The sequence below is a fragment of the Rhodnius prolixus genome, unplaced genomic scaffold (genome assembly GCF_049639745.1).
Source record: "Rhodnius prolixus isolate KJV_2025 unplaced genomic scaffold, Rpr scaffold_6, whole genome shotgun sequence".
Taxonomy (NCBI): domain Eukaryota; kingdom Metazoa; phylum Arthropoda; class Insecta; order Hemiptera; family Reduviidae; genus Rhodnius; species Rhodnius prolixus.
In genome coordinates this window covers 1,798,484-1,815,120 of record NW_027411634.1, presented here as the reverse complement: position 1 = coordinate 1,815,120, position 16,637 = coordinate 1,798,484, and the positions used below count along the sequence as shown (strand labels likewise).

At 31.3% G+C, this 16,637-nt stretch overlaps 3 protein-coding genes across 6 annotated transcripts in view; 2 read left to right on the top strand and 1 right to left on the bottom strand.

Moving 5' to 3' along the window:
* Positions 1-4,626, top strand: part of eIF2Bepsilon (eukaryotic translation initiation factor 2B subunit epsilon) — a 16,337-nt gene extending 11,711 nt beyond the window's left edge. For both annotated transcript variants that reach the window (XM_074141437.1, XM_074141436.1), the window contains exons 10-13: positions 73-291; positions 1,269-1,537; positions 3,556-3,702; positions 4,557-4,626. In XM_074141437.1, the coding sequence (XP_073997538.1) occupies positions 73-291; positions 1,269-1,537; positions 3,556-3,702; positions 4,557-4,616 (695 nt within the window). In that variant the 3' untranslated portion in view covers positions 4,617-4,626. The remainder of the gene's footprint in view (positions 1-72; positions 292-1,268; positions 1,538-3,555; positions 3,703-4,556) is intronic.
* Gmppa (GDP-mannose pyrophosphorylase A) lies at positions 4,570-16,637 on the top strand. Of its 3 annotated transcripts, none has more exons than XM_074141454.1 (10): positions 4,570-4,626; positions 10,222-10,388; positions 11,325-11,523; positions 11,597-11,662; positions 12,118-12,432; positions 12,545-12,751; positions 14,177-14,252; positions 14,341-14,464; positions 15,927-16,067; positions 16,472-16,637. In XM_074141454.1, exons 2-10 carry the CDS (start codon positions 10,349-10,351, stop codon positions 16,570-16,572), a joined length of 1,269 nt encoding a protein of 422 aa, XP_073997555.1. In that variant the 5' UTR covers positions 4,570-4,626; positions 10,222-10,348; the 3' UTR covers positions 16,573-16,637. The 3 variants fall into 3 exon arrangements, with proteins under 3 accessions (XP_073997555.1, XP_073997554.1, XP_073997552.1); XM_074141453.1 differs by lacking the exon at positions 4,570-4,626 and adding an exon at positions 9,934-10,058; XM_074141451.1 differs by lacking the exon at positions 4,570-4,626 and adding an exon at positions 9,955-10,089.
* LOC141460939 (TNF receptor-associated factor 6-like) lies at positions 4,788-9,957 on the bottom strand. Its single transcript, XM_074141455.1, has 7 exons — positions 9,818-9,957; positions 9,594-9,742; positions 9,329-9,509; positions 9,047-9,169; positions 8,040-8,188; positions 7,683-7,937; positions 4,788-7,429 (listed from the first exon to the last, which is right to left on the bottom strand). The coding sequence occupies exons 1-7, from the start codon at positions 9,845-9,847 to the stop codon at positions 7,102-7,104; spliced, it is 1,215 nt and encodes a 404-aa protein (XP_073997556.1). The 5' UTR covers positions 9,848-9,957; the 3' UTR covers positions 4,788-7,101.

Here is a 16,637-nt window from a genome sequence, read left to right as displayed (position 1 = left end):
TTCAAAAACTTTTAGATTTAACAAAATTTGAACGTTCTCAATTAATATCAAGAATATCAACTTACTTTATAGGCGAATTTGAAGCAATAAGTGAAAAAGCGTACGAATACATCCCAGATGATGAAGATGACAATGAAGAAGAATCAGAATCAGATTCTGAAATTGAAGGTGTCAGGAAACGGACGTGGCGTGGTTTGAAATTAGATCCACCACATGCAACCGTTGATGATACGTCTGAAAGTGAAGCTTCAGCTTCTGAAAGAGGATCTCCTGTACAGGAAGATACAAATTGTAAGTTTTTCTTCTATTTTTTATTTTGTCTTGGTGTTGTAAATATTGTAGCTGCTTTTTTTTTGACGTCCCCCACAGCAGTAATTTTACTAAATTCCTTATTTATAATTAACATTGTCCATTTATCAACAGCAAAAAAATGTTCAGCACAATTACAGTTCTATACTTCATTATCTTAGCGTTTACTTTGCAAATAGAATGGCGGTGGTTGATTATACCTGAAATCTTCTTTATTCTGTTCAGCACGCTCTCATCATTTATCGTCTCCCGAATCACTATTTAATATTTGATGACAGTGTCCTCTGGTGGTCTAGAGCAAATAATAGGAGCAGGCCTATGGTCTCTTACTTCTGGAAGTACTAGTATTCATACATTTTTGACGTGGCTCATTTTCTTACTTAGTTACTGCAAATTATTTATTTATTTGTCCGGGGAAAAGTTTTTTACCAAGATTTTGAAATTTGTTTCAATCCAACTTCCCGTTGGGGGTAGTAATCCCTGTGGGATCCAGGATACCCCTGTTCTAATTATACGTTCAGCACACATTATAGGGCTTACACAGGTAGTTGTTATAAGCAACTATTCAGGTTTAGACTATCCAGAGCTCATCTGTCATACATAGATATTTTAGGTGCATTGAATTATAGCCATCCCTTTATAATCTACAACTAGTATCCAACTAAGTCGTTCTAGTGCATATTTTGTGCATATCTTATCCATATAAATAACCTATCTTCCTGCATGACTACTTTTTGTTGGTGAATAGATTCTTTTCCTCTGCCATTTAACTTTATCTTCTTAAGGATCCTAAGATCCCATTTCGTATCTGAGTTAGCTGTTATAGAGTGGATTACCAACCCACAAGAAATACGCCCCTTTCTAGACAATGTCCTACGACAGGGACATTTTTTTTTTTTTTTACAAATAACTTTGACCGAATAGTTATGTCAGTGACAATATTTATATTTTTCTTTCAGTATTTTATAATGAAGTTGTGGACTCCCTACTTAGAGGTTATGAAGATAAACTTCCTTGCGACAATCTAGTCCTTGAATTGAACTCCTCACGTTTTGCATATAACGTTTCAGTCAATGAAGTTAATTACTATGTGGTCAAAGCGATAGTAACGTTAAAAGATGATTTCAGTTGGGAAGCGCTTTCAGCAAAATTGAAATATTTTATGCCTCTATTTGTTAATTATGTGCGTAATGAAATGGCAATGGCTGATTGTCTTCAGGCTATAGAGGTAATTAAATTTTATTGTTATTTTGAAATTTATATTTATATGACAAATTTAAGCAAAATTTTTATCTATAGTTCATTACATTAGCTAAACACACCGAATATTTTGTTAGGTTATCTCTTTTCTACTTACCGACATCTTAGTCTTTCTATTTTCTCTCAAGCATCTTAAAAGGAAGGATTCTTTTTTACAGATTTTCAGTCTGGAGTTTTTCCGGAAATGTATTTTTTATACGATCAGCTGAGAAACTTACAAACGGATAGTTTAGGGAGTTAAAACTCCTATTTCGTGATTTGCTTCCTCTGGACTATTTCTGAATTGGTCTCTTTATTTTTACTTCCCCATGGGTTTTTACTCATTATGAGTAATTACTTAATGTTACATATTCTTTAACCTTTGCCTTTTCCTTTTTCTTTCTCTTTTGCCCTTTCTTGCTATGCCAGTCTTAATTATCCTTAACTTTGAAATGATTTTGGTCCTTATTCGATCTAACTTATAACTAATTATTTTTGCATTTTGTATTTTTAACTCACCAAGCCTTGATTGACTCTTTCTTTGTACTGTTTGTCGTTTTGGAAATAATATTGGGTACTACCACCATATTATGTAATTACTTGAACGATTTTGTTAATTTTTTGTTAATCTTGTCCAGTATTTTCGAGAGAATACTTTATTTTTCTTAACTTTGGCCACCAACATGTTATTATGTTTCCTTCTTCCTTTATGCCAACCACACCTCGTTGGAGCGAATGATGTTGCACTTTCTCCAGTGTTCTGTAAAGTAAGTCGCCCAACAGAATAGTAATAGTAGTATTTCTCAAGGCACCAATGCATTTCAAACTGGAAGATCTCCTAGATCTCAATGCCTGACCCACCGCTGTTTCCAATACTGCGATTGGTGCTAGCGATATCCTACTAAAGCTCTGGTTATTTAAAAAAAAAAAAAAATTCGGGATTGATTAATTTCAATCAATTTTACTCGAAATATTACAGATCTCAAAGTGGAGCTCTTTTTTTCATTCATACGTCCGATGCATCATGCAGAAGTATACTTCTGTGGTATAAAAGTCGTATCAACCGACTTGAGGCGATCCTGTTCCATTTTAGTACGGAACTTCACCAGAACTATCCTATTTTATGAATTATATTGTAATGGTCTTGTGTCAATAAGACTGACTCTTAATTCTCATGAAACTATTAAATTAAATGAAGAAAATTATTTACCCTGAGCTCCTGGCTGGTGTCCCTTTTCACGTGCCAGCTCGGAGACTATATGCAACATTTTCATACGTTATCCCATTTTGTCGCACCAGCATTTTTAGGAAACAACCATATAATTTACAAGAATATTTGATCAGTGAAATGATCTCATTTCTTGTGATGCTGATTTCCACACATAAGATTCGGTTTGTTTAAGAATAGACATTTAGAAATATTATTTATAAGAAGTATTATTATGATTTCAACCATTTTGACGAAGTGCCAAATTTGTTGAGGAAATTTTTGAAATAAATAACACTATCTTGAGATAATGGATGGATATAAAAGAAAGGGAAGTCGAAGAAATTAGAGGAGAATCTTACAGTAGTATTTTCTATGAATCATGTATGAAAAATAAAACTTTGAATTTTATCCAAATGGAATAGGTGAGTCAAAAAATCATCCCAGACTCAAACACTCAAATGACACTAACGCCTCGGACAAGATAGGTACTTGCAGTTCGATTTGCAATACTGCCGAGATTTATAATTAGGAGCTGCGAGTAATAAAAACTATTAAAATTTGTTATAACTGCTAAAGTTACTTATTTTTTTTAGACGGTCAATATCGACTCCGCTGATGGAAGAAAAAACGCCCCTTAGGACGCGATAACGTTCACCTTAAGAACTACTGCTGTAAATGATCCTTAATACTATTTCTAAACCTCGGATCTTAATTCTGTCAACGCACAATTCTAATTCGCTCAGAATAATTGAACATTAATCCTTTTTATCTTTTGTAAATTTGTTTTTTCTTTGTAGGATTGTACAGAAATGCAACCACAACTTGTTTTGGTCATCATGAATTTAATTCATTTGCTTTATAAGAAAGATATACTTAGCGAAGAATCTATTCTCGAGTGGTACAAACATCCAAGATCTGATTCAATTGAAGAAATAAGAAAGAAGGTAATTTAGGTTTTTTTTTTTCTGAAAAAAATAGGCCTTAAGCGTGAGTATATTCTTCTAAGAAAATTGGCGAAAAATGTCCTTTAAGGTGCGTAGACATCTTTCTAATAACTTATTTAGTCTTTTTACCAATCTTTACTTTATGATTATAAGAATGTATTGCAAAGAACGTGACAAATTTTTGAAGTTCAGTTTTCACTTGCGAAAGCAAGATATTTTTAAAAACCATTTTCTGTTGTACGTATTTATGTGAGTACTTGCTGAAAGATTAAAGGAAGCCCATATTTATAAATTTCCTTTGAAATTTACCTCCATGGCACCTGATAGTTGTTACCTTTTTCTGAAAGTATTTTACTTTAGATTTTCTTTCAACTTCGTACAAACTTTATATAAACTAGTGTTATTTGTAGCGCCTAAACGCGTGGGCCAATTTTCAAGAATTAGGTGTCATTCGATTTTGGGGGTCTCGATGCTGTACATCATATGGGAGAGGAATTAGCCCCATGTACCTATTTATGAAGTGTGGATACTTATTGATTTTGTGTACTTTTTGTCGTTTAATCAACGCTTATTAAGTTAGGTATGTATGTACTTAGCCTTTTCTTTGATATCCGAGTAAGTGCTTCCATATTTCGTAGGATTTCTGTTATTATTACTTTTTTTTTAGAAATTTATGAAACTCCTTATCTATATACATATATTTTCATTTCGGTTACTTCCAGTTCTTTGAAGATTTGTTAATTCCACATGAATCATTGTAGTTTACAAAGCGATATTCCCCCCAGTACGTTGTCTTGGAAAACCTTGCCATTTATGATTATATTTTTAAAACCACATCAGTACGTCATTTACAGGTACGTCCATTCATTTATTGGCTGGAAGAAGCAGAAACCTCCGAAACAGAAGAAGAGTAAAGAGAGATGGGTAAGAAATAAAATAAAAAAATTCTTGATTGTACAAAATATGATTTTTTATTTTCTACCTTTAAAAAGTGAATAATAAAAAATTTTCTTTTAAAATATAACACTTTTTTTCTCTAAATAATTGAACAAAAGTTTTGCTACACAACAACCTAAATTTATTTATAGTGTGTATGTGTAGTTGGACGGAATATTTATTTAAAATTTACTTACTAATAAAGTGCTCTTTTTAGAATAATCTAAACATACATCTGTTTATCACAAAATAATAAAACATTTCTTTAATGAGACATTCTTAGCTAACCTTACTAAACATTTTTTGTTGTTTACGTAGCAAGATATCAAAAAAATAGTTATGCTAATGGTTTGTAAGGGTCTACAAATATATTAGCATACTTCTCGTATGATAAAAACATTTTAAGTACACTCCTTCTTTTTACGAATATTTACTTTAAAACAAACAAGTGCTTTTTTAAAGACAAGAAATACTTTTAATAATCAATCTATTCATTAATATATATTTTATTTCTATGTATACAATAAGTAACAATTCAAAATATGTGGTAATTATTTCTCTTTTTGCCCTTACTTAAAGTATAAATCTTCAAAGACATTATCTGTAATGACGGTGCGAATGTTTTACTATTTGCTCCATAAGTTTTCTAAGATCTTTTTTCCATTTAAGAAATTTATTATTTAAAAAAAATCTTAATTAAAATAATAAAAATTGAACTTGTAAAAAGTTTTTCCGTGGTACAAGTGAGACTTTTAAAAAGTATTTCTCATTGCATGCATTGTAATCTCATTTGAATACCTACAGTTTGTTCGATTAACGGTTTCCGAAATGTAGATAAAATAATTGGTCTTAAAAATAGACTTACTCTAATTGCTGGTATCCTTAACCGTATTTAAGGTCTATTGTTTAACTAAATATTTAGTAACTTTTTCCCTTTGAGGAACTACGTTAAATTAATTACAAGTTTGTGGGTCAGAACATTTCTGTAAAAGTTTCTTGATGAAGGACACTAAGTAGAGCAATTATGTAGTTAATTTCCTAACGATCTTCTTAACTATAACTGAATGGAGTACCTTAAACATTATGTATCAAAAATTTCTAAGTACATTTTTAATCTCATATTTGAATAAGCACTTACTCCAGAATATTCTAAGGCGACGAGCCATAAAATTGCTAATAAAAGTTTAATCAATTAGCGTTAGTTTTTTTAATAAAAAATATTAAGGGATATATCTTATAATATACTGAAAGCAAAAAATCAGTCCAAATAAATGAAAATATTGTGCCTTGAACGCGGACCAGTCTAGTACAAGTTGAAAAACATGGAATTACTCATGTTAGTTGTATTGGCTACACTCCTAAACAAGTTGTTTAGTTAGCAACATCATTAACATTACTTTGTTTCAAATAAACACTAGGGATCACTGTGGCGAAGGCTTTCTGCCAATCCACTAAACTAGAACTTCAGTTTTAAAGATACAAAGCCGAGCAGCGTACTTCTACTTTTATTTACTCGTATTCAAAGTATAATTGGCCAGTTGAGAGGGAAACGATGGTTACTAGATCCGAATTAGAGCTAATCTTTGGAATCGAATAAAGATCAGAACTTCCAGCAAATTGGCAGTCATCTATCTTACACTGATGTCAAAGAAATACCGACTAACTGCAACTCAGTAGATCTATCCAACCAATCTGGCTATATTAAGTATTCTTTTTTTTTTTAATATAATATTTGGACGGAATTGTCACACACGTGAATTAGCGCTAATAGCAAGTGGGTATTGCGAGAGAGGTAAAGTGGTTTCTGTCTTTTTAAAAAAATGTTTTAAAAATTCAATTTGCAACATTAATCCTAATCAATGCAAAAAAATAAACTATTTTTTTAAATTACATTAATTTTCTTTTATCATTTATGGAATTATATTGTATCATTCCCATGAACGTCCTTACTTTTTGCTCCTTATACTAGAAAAGTGCAAAAAGCGAAGCACTATATTTTTTTAAAATTTCTATAAATACAATGTGTAAACATTGCAAACTAAACAAATGAAGAGAAATATCGGAAATAAATTTACCGATAATTCTTTGATCTTCCTGGGACAGGGATTTTATCTTTTTATATCTTGGGTTGGTCCAATAAATAGCCATACATTCAAGATTTCTCTGACCAACAACCATCTTTAGATTGCCACATTCCTCAATTCTGCTAACAGGGTAGAAGAGAACAGAGCTAATTCCCACATACTATTTAAATGGACGACGTACGGAGACTGACTTACTTGATAAGTGTTTCTATGGAGTTACACTCCAAAATTGCTTTACATTAAGCCATTTTTATTGTGAACTGCAAAATATTTCAAATCTAGTCCCACTTTTCCAGTCAGTCTCATTCCTGAGATTCCACTTTTTTCTTTTTTGTCAGTTTTTTGTAGTACTTTTGCAAAAAAAAAAAAAGATCTCTGTTCAAACACATGTTATCTGAATCTTTATATTAACAGAACCGTCATCATTAAAAAATTTCATATTCGTTATATGTTCAATCTGTATAAATTCTGAATATCCAAAACCCCTAGTGTTCATTTTTTTCGTTGGCCGTTTAAACGCTTCTAAATCTGGCCGTGAACACATAACTTCACATACCGAGAGATCTGGTTGGTTCGGATGTATTAAGGTGAAAGCAATACGTCCAGAGAATGGCCAAGAAAGGGCATAATCATTTTCACCTTTCATCAGGTGGATCAGCAATGATACATACCTGTAATTTGTTGAGATGTGTATGCGGGCACAAAATCTGAAAAGGATAAAAAAAACTTTTACAAAAACAAGTACGCAAGACTTGCTGACTGTAATCAATAATTAATAATAATAATCAAAAACTTATAATTTAATAAATTTGAATAAACTTCGAAGCCAACTTAATTCTTAACTGCCGTAGTAATTTCTTTCTTTGTGCAACTGACGAATCAGACTCTTTCAAGAAAATATAACCACGAACTGTGATACAATTGGTAGTGATATCGATTTAAGGAGCCTTTGCTACTTACTTATATCCTGAAAAGGAAGTATAGAATCCTTCACTATAGTACGTAGCGGATGGATCATCTTGCAATTCAGCTAACTTCATTCTCATGTCTCGTAAATTCCATATGTAAGTACCATTGCATACCCTGAGTGCAAGATTTGCTTCATATTTTTGTCGATCTTCCAACATTTTAACATTGTGTTCTTTCACATTTTTCAATTGTAATTCTAATTCAGTATTTCTTTGCTCAAGTATAACTATCCTTTCGTACAATGATCTGCGCAAGATATCCAAAAAGAAATCATTGTATTATCATCAATAAGATGGTTAGATAAATATATTCTTATGGAGCAACCATGATTGTACAAGATATATTTACTTAATCAAAGCGTGAGATGAATCAAACATTGTCATATGATTGGCTGGCTGTTTTGGAGGTGGATCCCAGTAAGCTGCATCCTTCTCCATGTTTTCTCCGTTACACAATGGAATCTGTTTAGATAACTTGTTGTGTGCTATTGTTAGTAGCTGGAAAAAAGAGTAAAAATTATGAATTTAGTGAGTAAACTTCCAAGTTTAAATTCAATACTAAAAAACTTCCGGCAAATTTGGAATTTCAACTACAATTGGTCACCCACTACGCCAATTATTATTTTTTATTAAAGTTAAAAATGTCCTTAAGATACAGCCTTAGCACTTCCACTGTCAACCTATTCATGAACTTAATCGTGGTCATCATCAAACAACCAGTTATGAGACGAATGTGTTTACAACTCACCTTAAGGTAAGTCTGCTTGAAATAACAATGCCCAGTAAGTAATCCTACCAGAATTCTGCAACATGACGTGTCCAAGGATCACCTTACCTGGACTCCCAACCAACACTTTAAACTGCTGACAACCCGTCGAACTTGTAAAAGCATTTCTAATTATTTCTTACAAACATTTGGCCAAAAAATTCATATTCCAGTCACTTGGAATACTGCTGCACCAATTTAGAAGTGAACAATATGTGATAAGTGATAACGGTTAACCTTCGGGCTTCTAACCTTTTATTGTGAAACCTTTTTTCCATAAAACTCCTGTGAGGCTGAAGTAAAAGGCACATACGAAAGCCTTGGGAGAATCGTGACAAGTTGAGGTAATCCAAGAACTTATTGAAGGGACTTGACAAAACTTCTTCTTAGTAAAACGACAGTCGAGCTAAGGTAAATCAAAGTCCTTAAACAAAGTTGAAGTAGGTAGGGAATAGTTCAACGGGCCCTCCAGGGAACCCCCAGGAAACTATTCTTTGTCTAGCTTGTATTATTCCTCACCTAATTAAGTAAGTTTTTAAGATTAAATAAAAAAATCGCAACCATGATTTTCAGCACAGAAAAATATTTACCTGCAGATGTTGATTCAAGCATCTATGGCTGTGCTGTGTCAGTTGGCTCTGACTTTTGAAAACTTCTTGACATCCAATAGATTTAAATGTGCAGTAAAATTCCAACTCTTCCCGGTCATCAGCCTGAATATTAAACAAAAAACAACATCGGCATTTGAATTAATTAGGTGTGAGATGATTGAGCTATAACTACTTTTTTTTAAATACCCTACTTTATTAAAGGATAATTCTCTACACTAGCAGTTTCTCAATTACTAAAAAATGTTCAAAATGTTTACATACCTTTTCATGTATTTCTAGTATATGACTATCAGTTTCCAACAGTGGTAATATTTTATCACAACCAGGGAAAGGACATTCCATGGTTTGTTGTGCAATTTCCCGTCTGGTATAATTATCAGGGAATAGATCTTTCTCTTGAGTCAGACTTTTCCCATCGATCGGGCAGCATCCACCCTCTTTTCTATAGAGGAAGTAAAAACAAATACCATTTATAATATAATGGACGAAATAGAAATAATCCTGATTTGAAATATCAATAAATTACTTTAACCACTGTTGAATACATTCCTGGCAAAATCTATGTCCACAAGTGGTAAGGAAAGGATCTTTTAAACAAGTTAAACAAATTGGACATTCAAATCTAGAATCCAAAACGTAATTCCTATTTATGTCACCTTTTTCCTTAAAACATCCCTTAAAAAAATAACAATACAAAAATAAAAAATAACCTAAAAAAAAAACTTCGATTTATTCTTTTACTAAACTTACGTTCAGTCTTCCGTTTTCAAATTTTGCCATTTTTAGTAAATTCTCATTACTTGTGATAAATAATACAACATAGTTTACTTAAATAATCACGTAACTAAAGATTCGTGACTATTACACAACACACAGACAGTTAGTATCACAACTCCTAATTGCAGGCCATCACAACATAACCTGTAGCAATGAAAGGCTATCACGTTGGCCACTTTGTAAACTAAGGGAGAGGTTTGATTGTTGCACAATGGTAGGAACTATTTTTTAAAAAATGTAGAAAGGTACATTTCAGTGTAAATCTGCATACATTTTTAGTGACAGCCTAAACATAAGCAGCTAATAAGATAAGAATATAATTTATTTGTGTTAATAGAATTTCAAGAAATAAACCTTTTTTACTTTGTTTATTTTAGAAAAATACATGGTGGGGACTGAGAGAAGGGATTAAGGAAACTGTGCTGATAAGACGTGAACATTTAAACGTGTACATTCTTTACATGAATCGTTAATCTTTGAGCGAAACAATTTTTAACCATTAACATGTTGAAAGGAGTCATTCTAATTGGTGGACCTTTAAAGGGTAAGTTTATAAAGAGTCTGAATTGGTCTCAATGTGAAATAGAGTGAAGATTATAGCAGATGTTTTTAATACGATTTATTTAAATCTTAGCTGGACCTAAAATTAAGAGAGAAAGATAAAAAATTAAGTGTAAGCCAGTAGTAGTTTGCAGCATCTGTTTTTATCATACCAGCCAGCACTTCTGATCCGGTTTGTTATTCTGTGGTAACGGTTTATACAAAATACAATCCTCATGGATCAATTTTTGAAAATAAAAGCAAGCACAGTCTGCCAAAATTCCCATGCAATGATTGAAATATCGATCAAAATTATCTAAAATTACAGATCCAGAAATCAATTACGTACCACAAATCTAAAAACGCCAATTTCAGCACTGCTGTATCATGAAACGCTTTTGCAGATAAATTGTAGTAAAACAAAAACATATTTTTATGTATTTTGAGTCATCAAGTGTTGTTTCATTATGTACTTATGTTTTTTCCTTGTTCATAATATGGCTGATTTTTATTGATTGTTGTGAAACTCTGTACTACCGGCTGATTAATCTGTTTGCTGGATTTGGATTAAAATTAACTTCTGCTCTTCAGAGTTCTTAAGTCTAATTTGTTAGGTTGATTGTATAAGGAGTTCCAAGAAGGAATTTAATCAATATCTTCTGCTTTTCTTTAATATCTGACGGAGAGTGTGCTATATCTTGTAGAAAATAAACTTTCCAGTGTGACGCCTAATTTGATAAATTTGGGCATTTCATTTTTATGAAACTATTGCTGAACAAGAGCATCCTCTTCGATTTCAGTTTTTTTTCGTCATGGTTTAAAAAATAAACAAACAATTGAACTGATTATTGGGTTTTAATTTATAGGGCACAATTTAATATTTTATGTGATTTTTGTTTAGAAAACAGTATCTTTATCCATTTATTTATTTCTTTTTTAGGTACCAGATTTCGCCCGTTGTCACTCGACGTTCCAAAACCTCTATTTCCAGTCGCCGGTCTTCCTATGATTCAACATCATATTGAAGCATGTGTCCAAGTGCCAGATTTAAAGGAGATAATCATACTTGGTTATTATCCTACCAGTGATTTATCACAGTTTGTGTCAGAAATGGCACAGCAATATAATATTGTTATTAGGTAGGGTAATTTTTTTCTCTTGTTATTTGAAAGAATATTTATATTTTTAGTAATTGATGTCTAATTGATTTAGGTACCTACAAGAGTTTACGCCGCTTGGAACTGCTGGTGGAATGTATCACTTTAGAGATCAGATCAGGTGCTTTCTTTGCATTAAGTCTAAGCTTTTTACTTTCTCTTACTCATCTACGTTCAGTGAATTAAATGAAGCTTACAATTAGTTTTAAAACATTAAGTAAGGCAGATCTTTTTTAAATTTTCTAGAAAATAGCTTCAGGTTTTTGCCGTCATAATATTATTATTATTGTCAATATTATACTGAGTTCCCCTAAACGTGCACAAAATATATAATCGTCTGTTCAAGTACTTACATAAGTTAATTTTACTACACTCACAAACTTGCTTGCCATCAAAATCACTTTATTTCTCATTTACACTACATAAACTACATTCTGTGACACTTACTCGTATGTCACAGAATGTGTATGTGGATATATTTGGTGGCAAGGATGTGGCTTTAAAAATATCATTTTATAAATATAATTTAAACCCATATGAGTTATTTTTAGTTTTCTTTTTCCTTTTTTTTTACAGATTTGGTAATCCAAGTGGATTTTTCGTACTAAATGGCGATGTCTGTTCAGATTTCCCATTAAGTGAAATTTTACAGTTTCACAAAAGTAAAGATAACGCTCTGATGACAATAATGGCTACGGAGACAACAAAACAACAAGCGTTAAACTATGGTTGTATAGCGAAACATCCAACTTTGGATCATATGACACATTATGTAGAGAAACCTTCAACATTTGTCTCAACGCTAATAAGTTGTGGTGTATTCTTCTGTTCTTTACAAATCTTTGATAAACTTGCTGCGGCCGTCAATGAAAAACAGCAGAATGCTTTTAAGTAAGTTGTTTAATACTCTTAATTACAAGGGCACGGTGAAAAATAAATTCATACAGTCCACAGTAACTTGATTACGAACGAAAGTAAAAATTTTGTATTTTCTCTCTTTCAGTGAAGGAAATATTAATGGCTCTGGAGATATATGGACAGCAGCAGAAGTACTGCAGTTAGAACAAGACGTGCTGACGCCTCTTGCCGGTTCTGGGCAAGTCTACGTCTACACCTCGATGGGTTGGTGGTCTCAGTTGAAATCAGCTGGTGCAGCCATCTACGCTAATAGCCATTATCTAAGATTATATAGTAGAAATCATCCTGAAAGGTACGCTTTCATTGTAATTTTTTGTGCATATCATTGCAAATACAATAATTATCTATTGTAGCCAAATTATAAGATAACATTGTTCATAACCAATTAATCAGTGTTAACCGTCTTTGTGTACGCTTCATATCCAAGAAAATATGTATTTTTGAGTGATTTAGGGATAGGTTATGTAATTTTGGAACAATTGTGTTATTACAATATCGTAATATTGTAATGTAATTGTACATTCACGCCTCTATCAGTTCTTCTAAGTATATAATATAATGTTTTGGTTAAAATGTACTCTTTTTTATCTGGTGACTTTCTGATTTTGTTTCTTTGCTAAAAACAATTTTACTAGCCTACTTTACTGTGACCCATCTTTCTAAAATAATGTCAAATTTTTTCCTTACAAAGGAAAGGTTAAAGCTTTCAGTAACATTATATTTTGTCTTATGATGTGTGCTTTAATTTCAACATATAGGGCTTTATTTCAACTTCAACAAAAAACTTCTCCTTCGGTTTTAAACTTTTCATACAAGTGCAACCACATTTACCGATCATTTGATAACCCCTAAATTGATTCTTAATGTGTTTACCATCATCATCATCACGGTAATCTAATGTCTTATCCGCTAGAAAAGTGTATAGGCTTTACAGATTCTTTTCCAACATAAATGGAATATATATTTATATTTTACTGCTACTTGCTGCCTTCTATTTTATACTAAATTAATCTTTTTAGTTTTAAATAACTTGTAAGACACTCCTCATGGCCCAAAAAAGCATGTTGTATGTTTCCATTTTTTGCTGTTTTAAAGTTTTTTTTATTAAGATTTTACTTAAACACGCATTTGTTAAAATTATTAGAGTCCCAGAATTCATCAATGTATTCTTTAAAATAATTATATCCTAGTTTAAATTAAATTAGTAAAATTCCATGTTGTCTGTCTAAATTCGTGAGTCACCGGAGTAAAATACAACTACAACTTTACAATTCTAAACATTATAAATGCACTTAACATTCTCCTAAATAATTGCTATATTTTATTAATTTTTATGTTCTTATTTTTACAAAATGTTTCACGATTGATTAACATTTTTAATAACCCACATAACAATAACATGTGGTAAATCTCCCTCATTCAGTCAGCAACAAGTTAGTACGAGACGTTAAGATTAATTCAGTCAACATTGACACCAAACTAAATTAGTCTAGCTCTTATGATGAATAAAATTCTGTAGCCGGTCAGGAATACGATAAACACGCATGCTACGACGAATAAAAAGATCAAAGATATTTTTGTCAACTTTAAATCACTATGTCAATAAATAAATTGTACAAGGATTATTAATAAGTTACTTATTTAAAATATCTCCCAGTATATTTAAGTATATTTACAAAAACTATTTCTAAATAACCTTTATTAATTACTTTTCCAGGTTATCATCAGAATTGCCCAACGTAATTGGTCATGTTCATATCCATTCAACCGCTGATGTGCATCCTACTGCTCTGGTAAAGTACAAAAATTTAGAATTATATGTTATATAAATTATAAGGTGCTCGTTAAATGTTATTTTGATTAATGTTTCCTCTGTTCTAGATTGGGCCAAATGTTAGCATAGGTCCTGGAGTTATTATTGGTGAAGGAGTCCGTTTAAGAGATGCCATCCTATTGGACAACGCTGTAGTTGGAAGTCATTCTCTAGTGATACACAGTATTGTGGGTAAGTTATTGTTTATCAGTTATGACACCTTCTGCTACATTCTACTTATATTGATTACCTTTGATTACATTTTACTCACATCTCTCTAGTGTTCGTATCTTTATTCATATAAACTTAAATAAACATATTTAATATAAATTTATATTCGCTGCATTTTATTTTATATTAAATTAGATTATTTACTTCCATACAACTTTTGCAAATATGAAAAATTAATGCAGTTAGAAAGATAATTAATTGTTACTTCCCCATTTTGGGAATGCTTGCTCATAAAACGACAAATCTTTCTTATTCTTTATAAATATCATTTTTGATTTGCTCTATTCGCCAAAATAGTTAATATTTTTCATAGTCCTTGCAAAAGGCAAGGAAATCTGGATGAAATTTCAATTTATGCGAAATATCTACATTTGGATAATCTTGCAAACAACCATTTCCATGTAAAAAGAAACTTTTACTCCGTGTAAAATAGAATTTGTTAAGCTAAACTGTGAACCATCTAAATCAATCCAAAGATTATAAAGAAATATTAAGATAGGTTTCTTAAAGCAATCTCAAGAATTGCATAGGAAAATGAAATTTTTTCATTCTAATTTTCAAAAACGCAATAACAATAATTTTTTTTCCGGTTATTTATGTATTTTAAAAATGAAACACATAAAAACAAATTCTAACATTTGAAATATTAAAATCAACAGCATTCAATTAAAATTCTCTTTTTTAGTTATTTCATTTTTGTAAAACTGTTAAAGTTACCTAAAACAATTGCATCAGAGATTCTCGATGGTATAACTTCACCAGAGATTGTGGCTAAAATGTTTTTTCATTTCTTTTATCATATTTGATTTACCTACTTCCAAAAAAAAAAGGCGTTACCATTTATGTTATTTAGTTTACCATTTTGGATAATGATTGGGGTTATTTGTTAGTAGCTTACCAAAAATCAACAACGGTATTGTATGAAAGGATCCTTAAGGAATAATGAAATCGCCTTTATAAAAATTCTAAACAATGGAAAACAGTGTATGAATATTTATTTGCATGTGGGGCGTCACAACCATAGTTATATTCCACGTAACAAAATATAAGTTATATTTAATGATTTCTCTGTTTCATCTTATAAAAATTCATCTTCTGTATCTTTTATTTCAAAACTTGTGAAGGGAATCCATTTGCCTTTCTTCCATTCAATGACTTTCATGTGACCGATTGTTCCCTTATTTTCTTTAAATCTTCTTTCTTTAATATTTCGCCACTTTTCATAAGCCTTTTTCTAAGAGTTGTCTTTACATCTTCACAATTTCCATTTACTACTTTAAATATGAATACTTCTTCGCAACATAAATACTTAATTGTGTGCAAATAGCATTTCGTTCCTACGCCAGGCAAATTTTTTAGGCTTTTTTTTTTTATCGCATTATGTATTTAGTGAAGTAATTACTTCATTTTTTCTCCTTTACAGGTAAGGATGTAAAAATTGGAAGCTGGGCTCGCGTTGAGGGAACACCATGCGATCCAAATCCTGATAAACCCTTTGCTAAAATGGATAATTTACCACTTTTTAACAATGATGGTCGACTAAATCCGTCCATAACAATTTTAGGTAAGTACTAAATATTATATTTATAATTGATAATGATTCCACAAAGCTAATATGTATTGTGTGGTAATGGGTTCGATTCTCGGTCTATCCCTTACATATTAATTTATGGTTAATATAAGAAATTCTAATTAAATCTACGCTACCTGATCGGTAGTTGCGACATAAATCTTGCCTCAAAAAATAGGCATTACATTGTAATTAGTAACAATTTATTTCAAATAGTAATAATTTAATTATACCACAACTTATGTAAATAGAAAACGGAAATTGGGCCCAAAAAACGATATCCATGTTAGTGGCGTTACTATTTCCCATTTTTCCAACTATTGCATTACCTTCTCCTTACTAAAAGTAAATTTCCTTGTTTAAAAAAACTAATTTCTGTCCTTTCTTTCTGTTTGCAGGTAGTTGGGTAAAAGTACCGTCTGAAGTGATATTGCTAAGTTCAATAGTTTTACCATATAAAGAACTTACTAGAAGTTTTAAATATGAAATAATTCTGTAATTTATCTTGTTACTAATGTTTAAATATGTAAATTGGATTTAAATAAATTATTTTTACTAAACAGA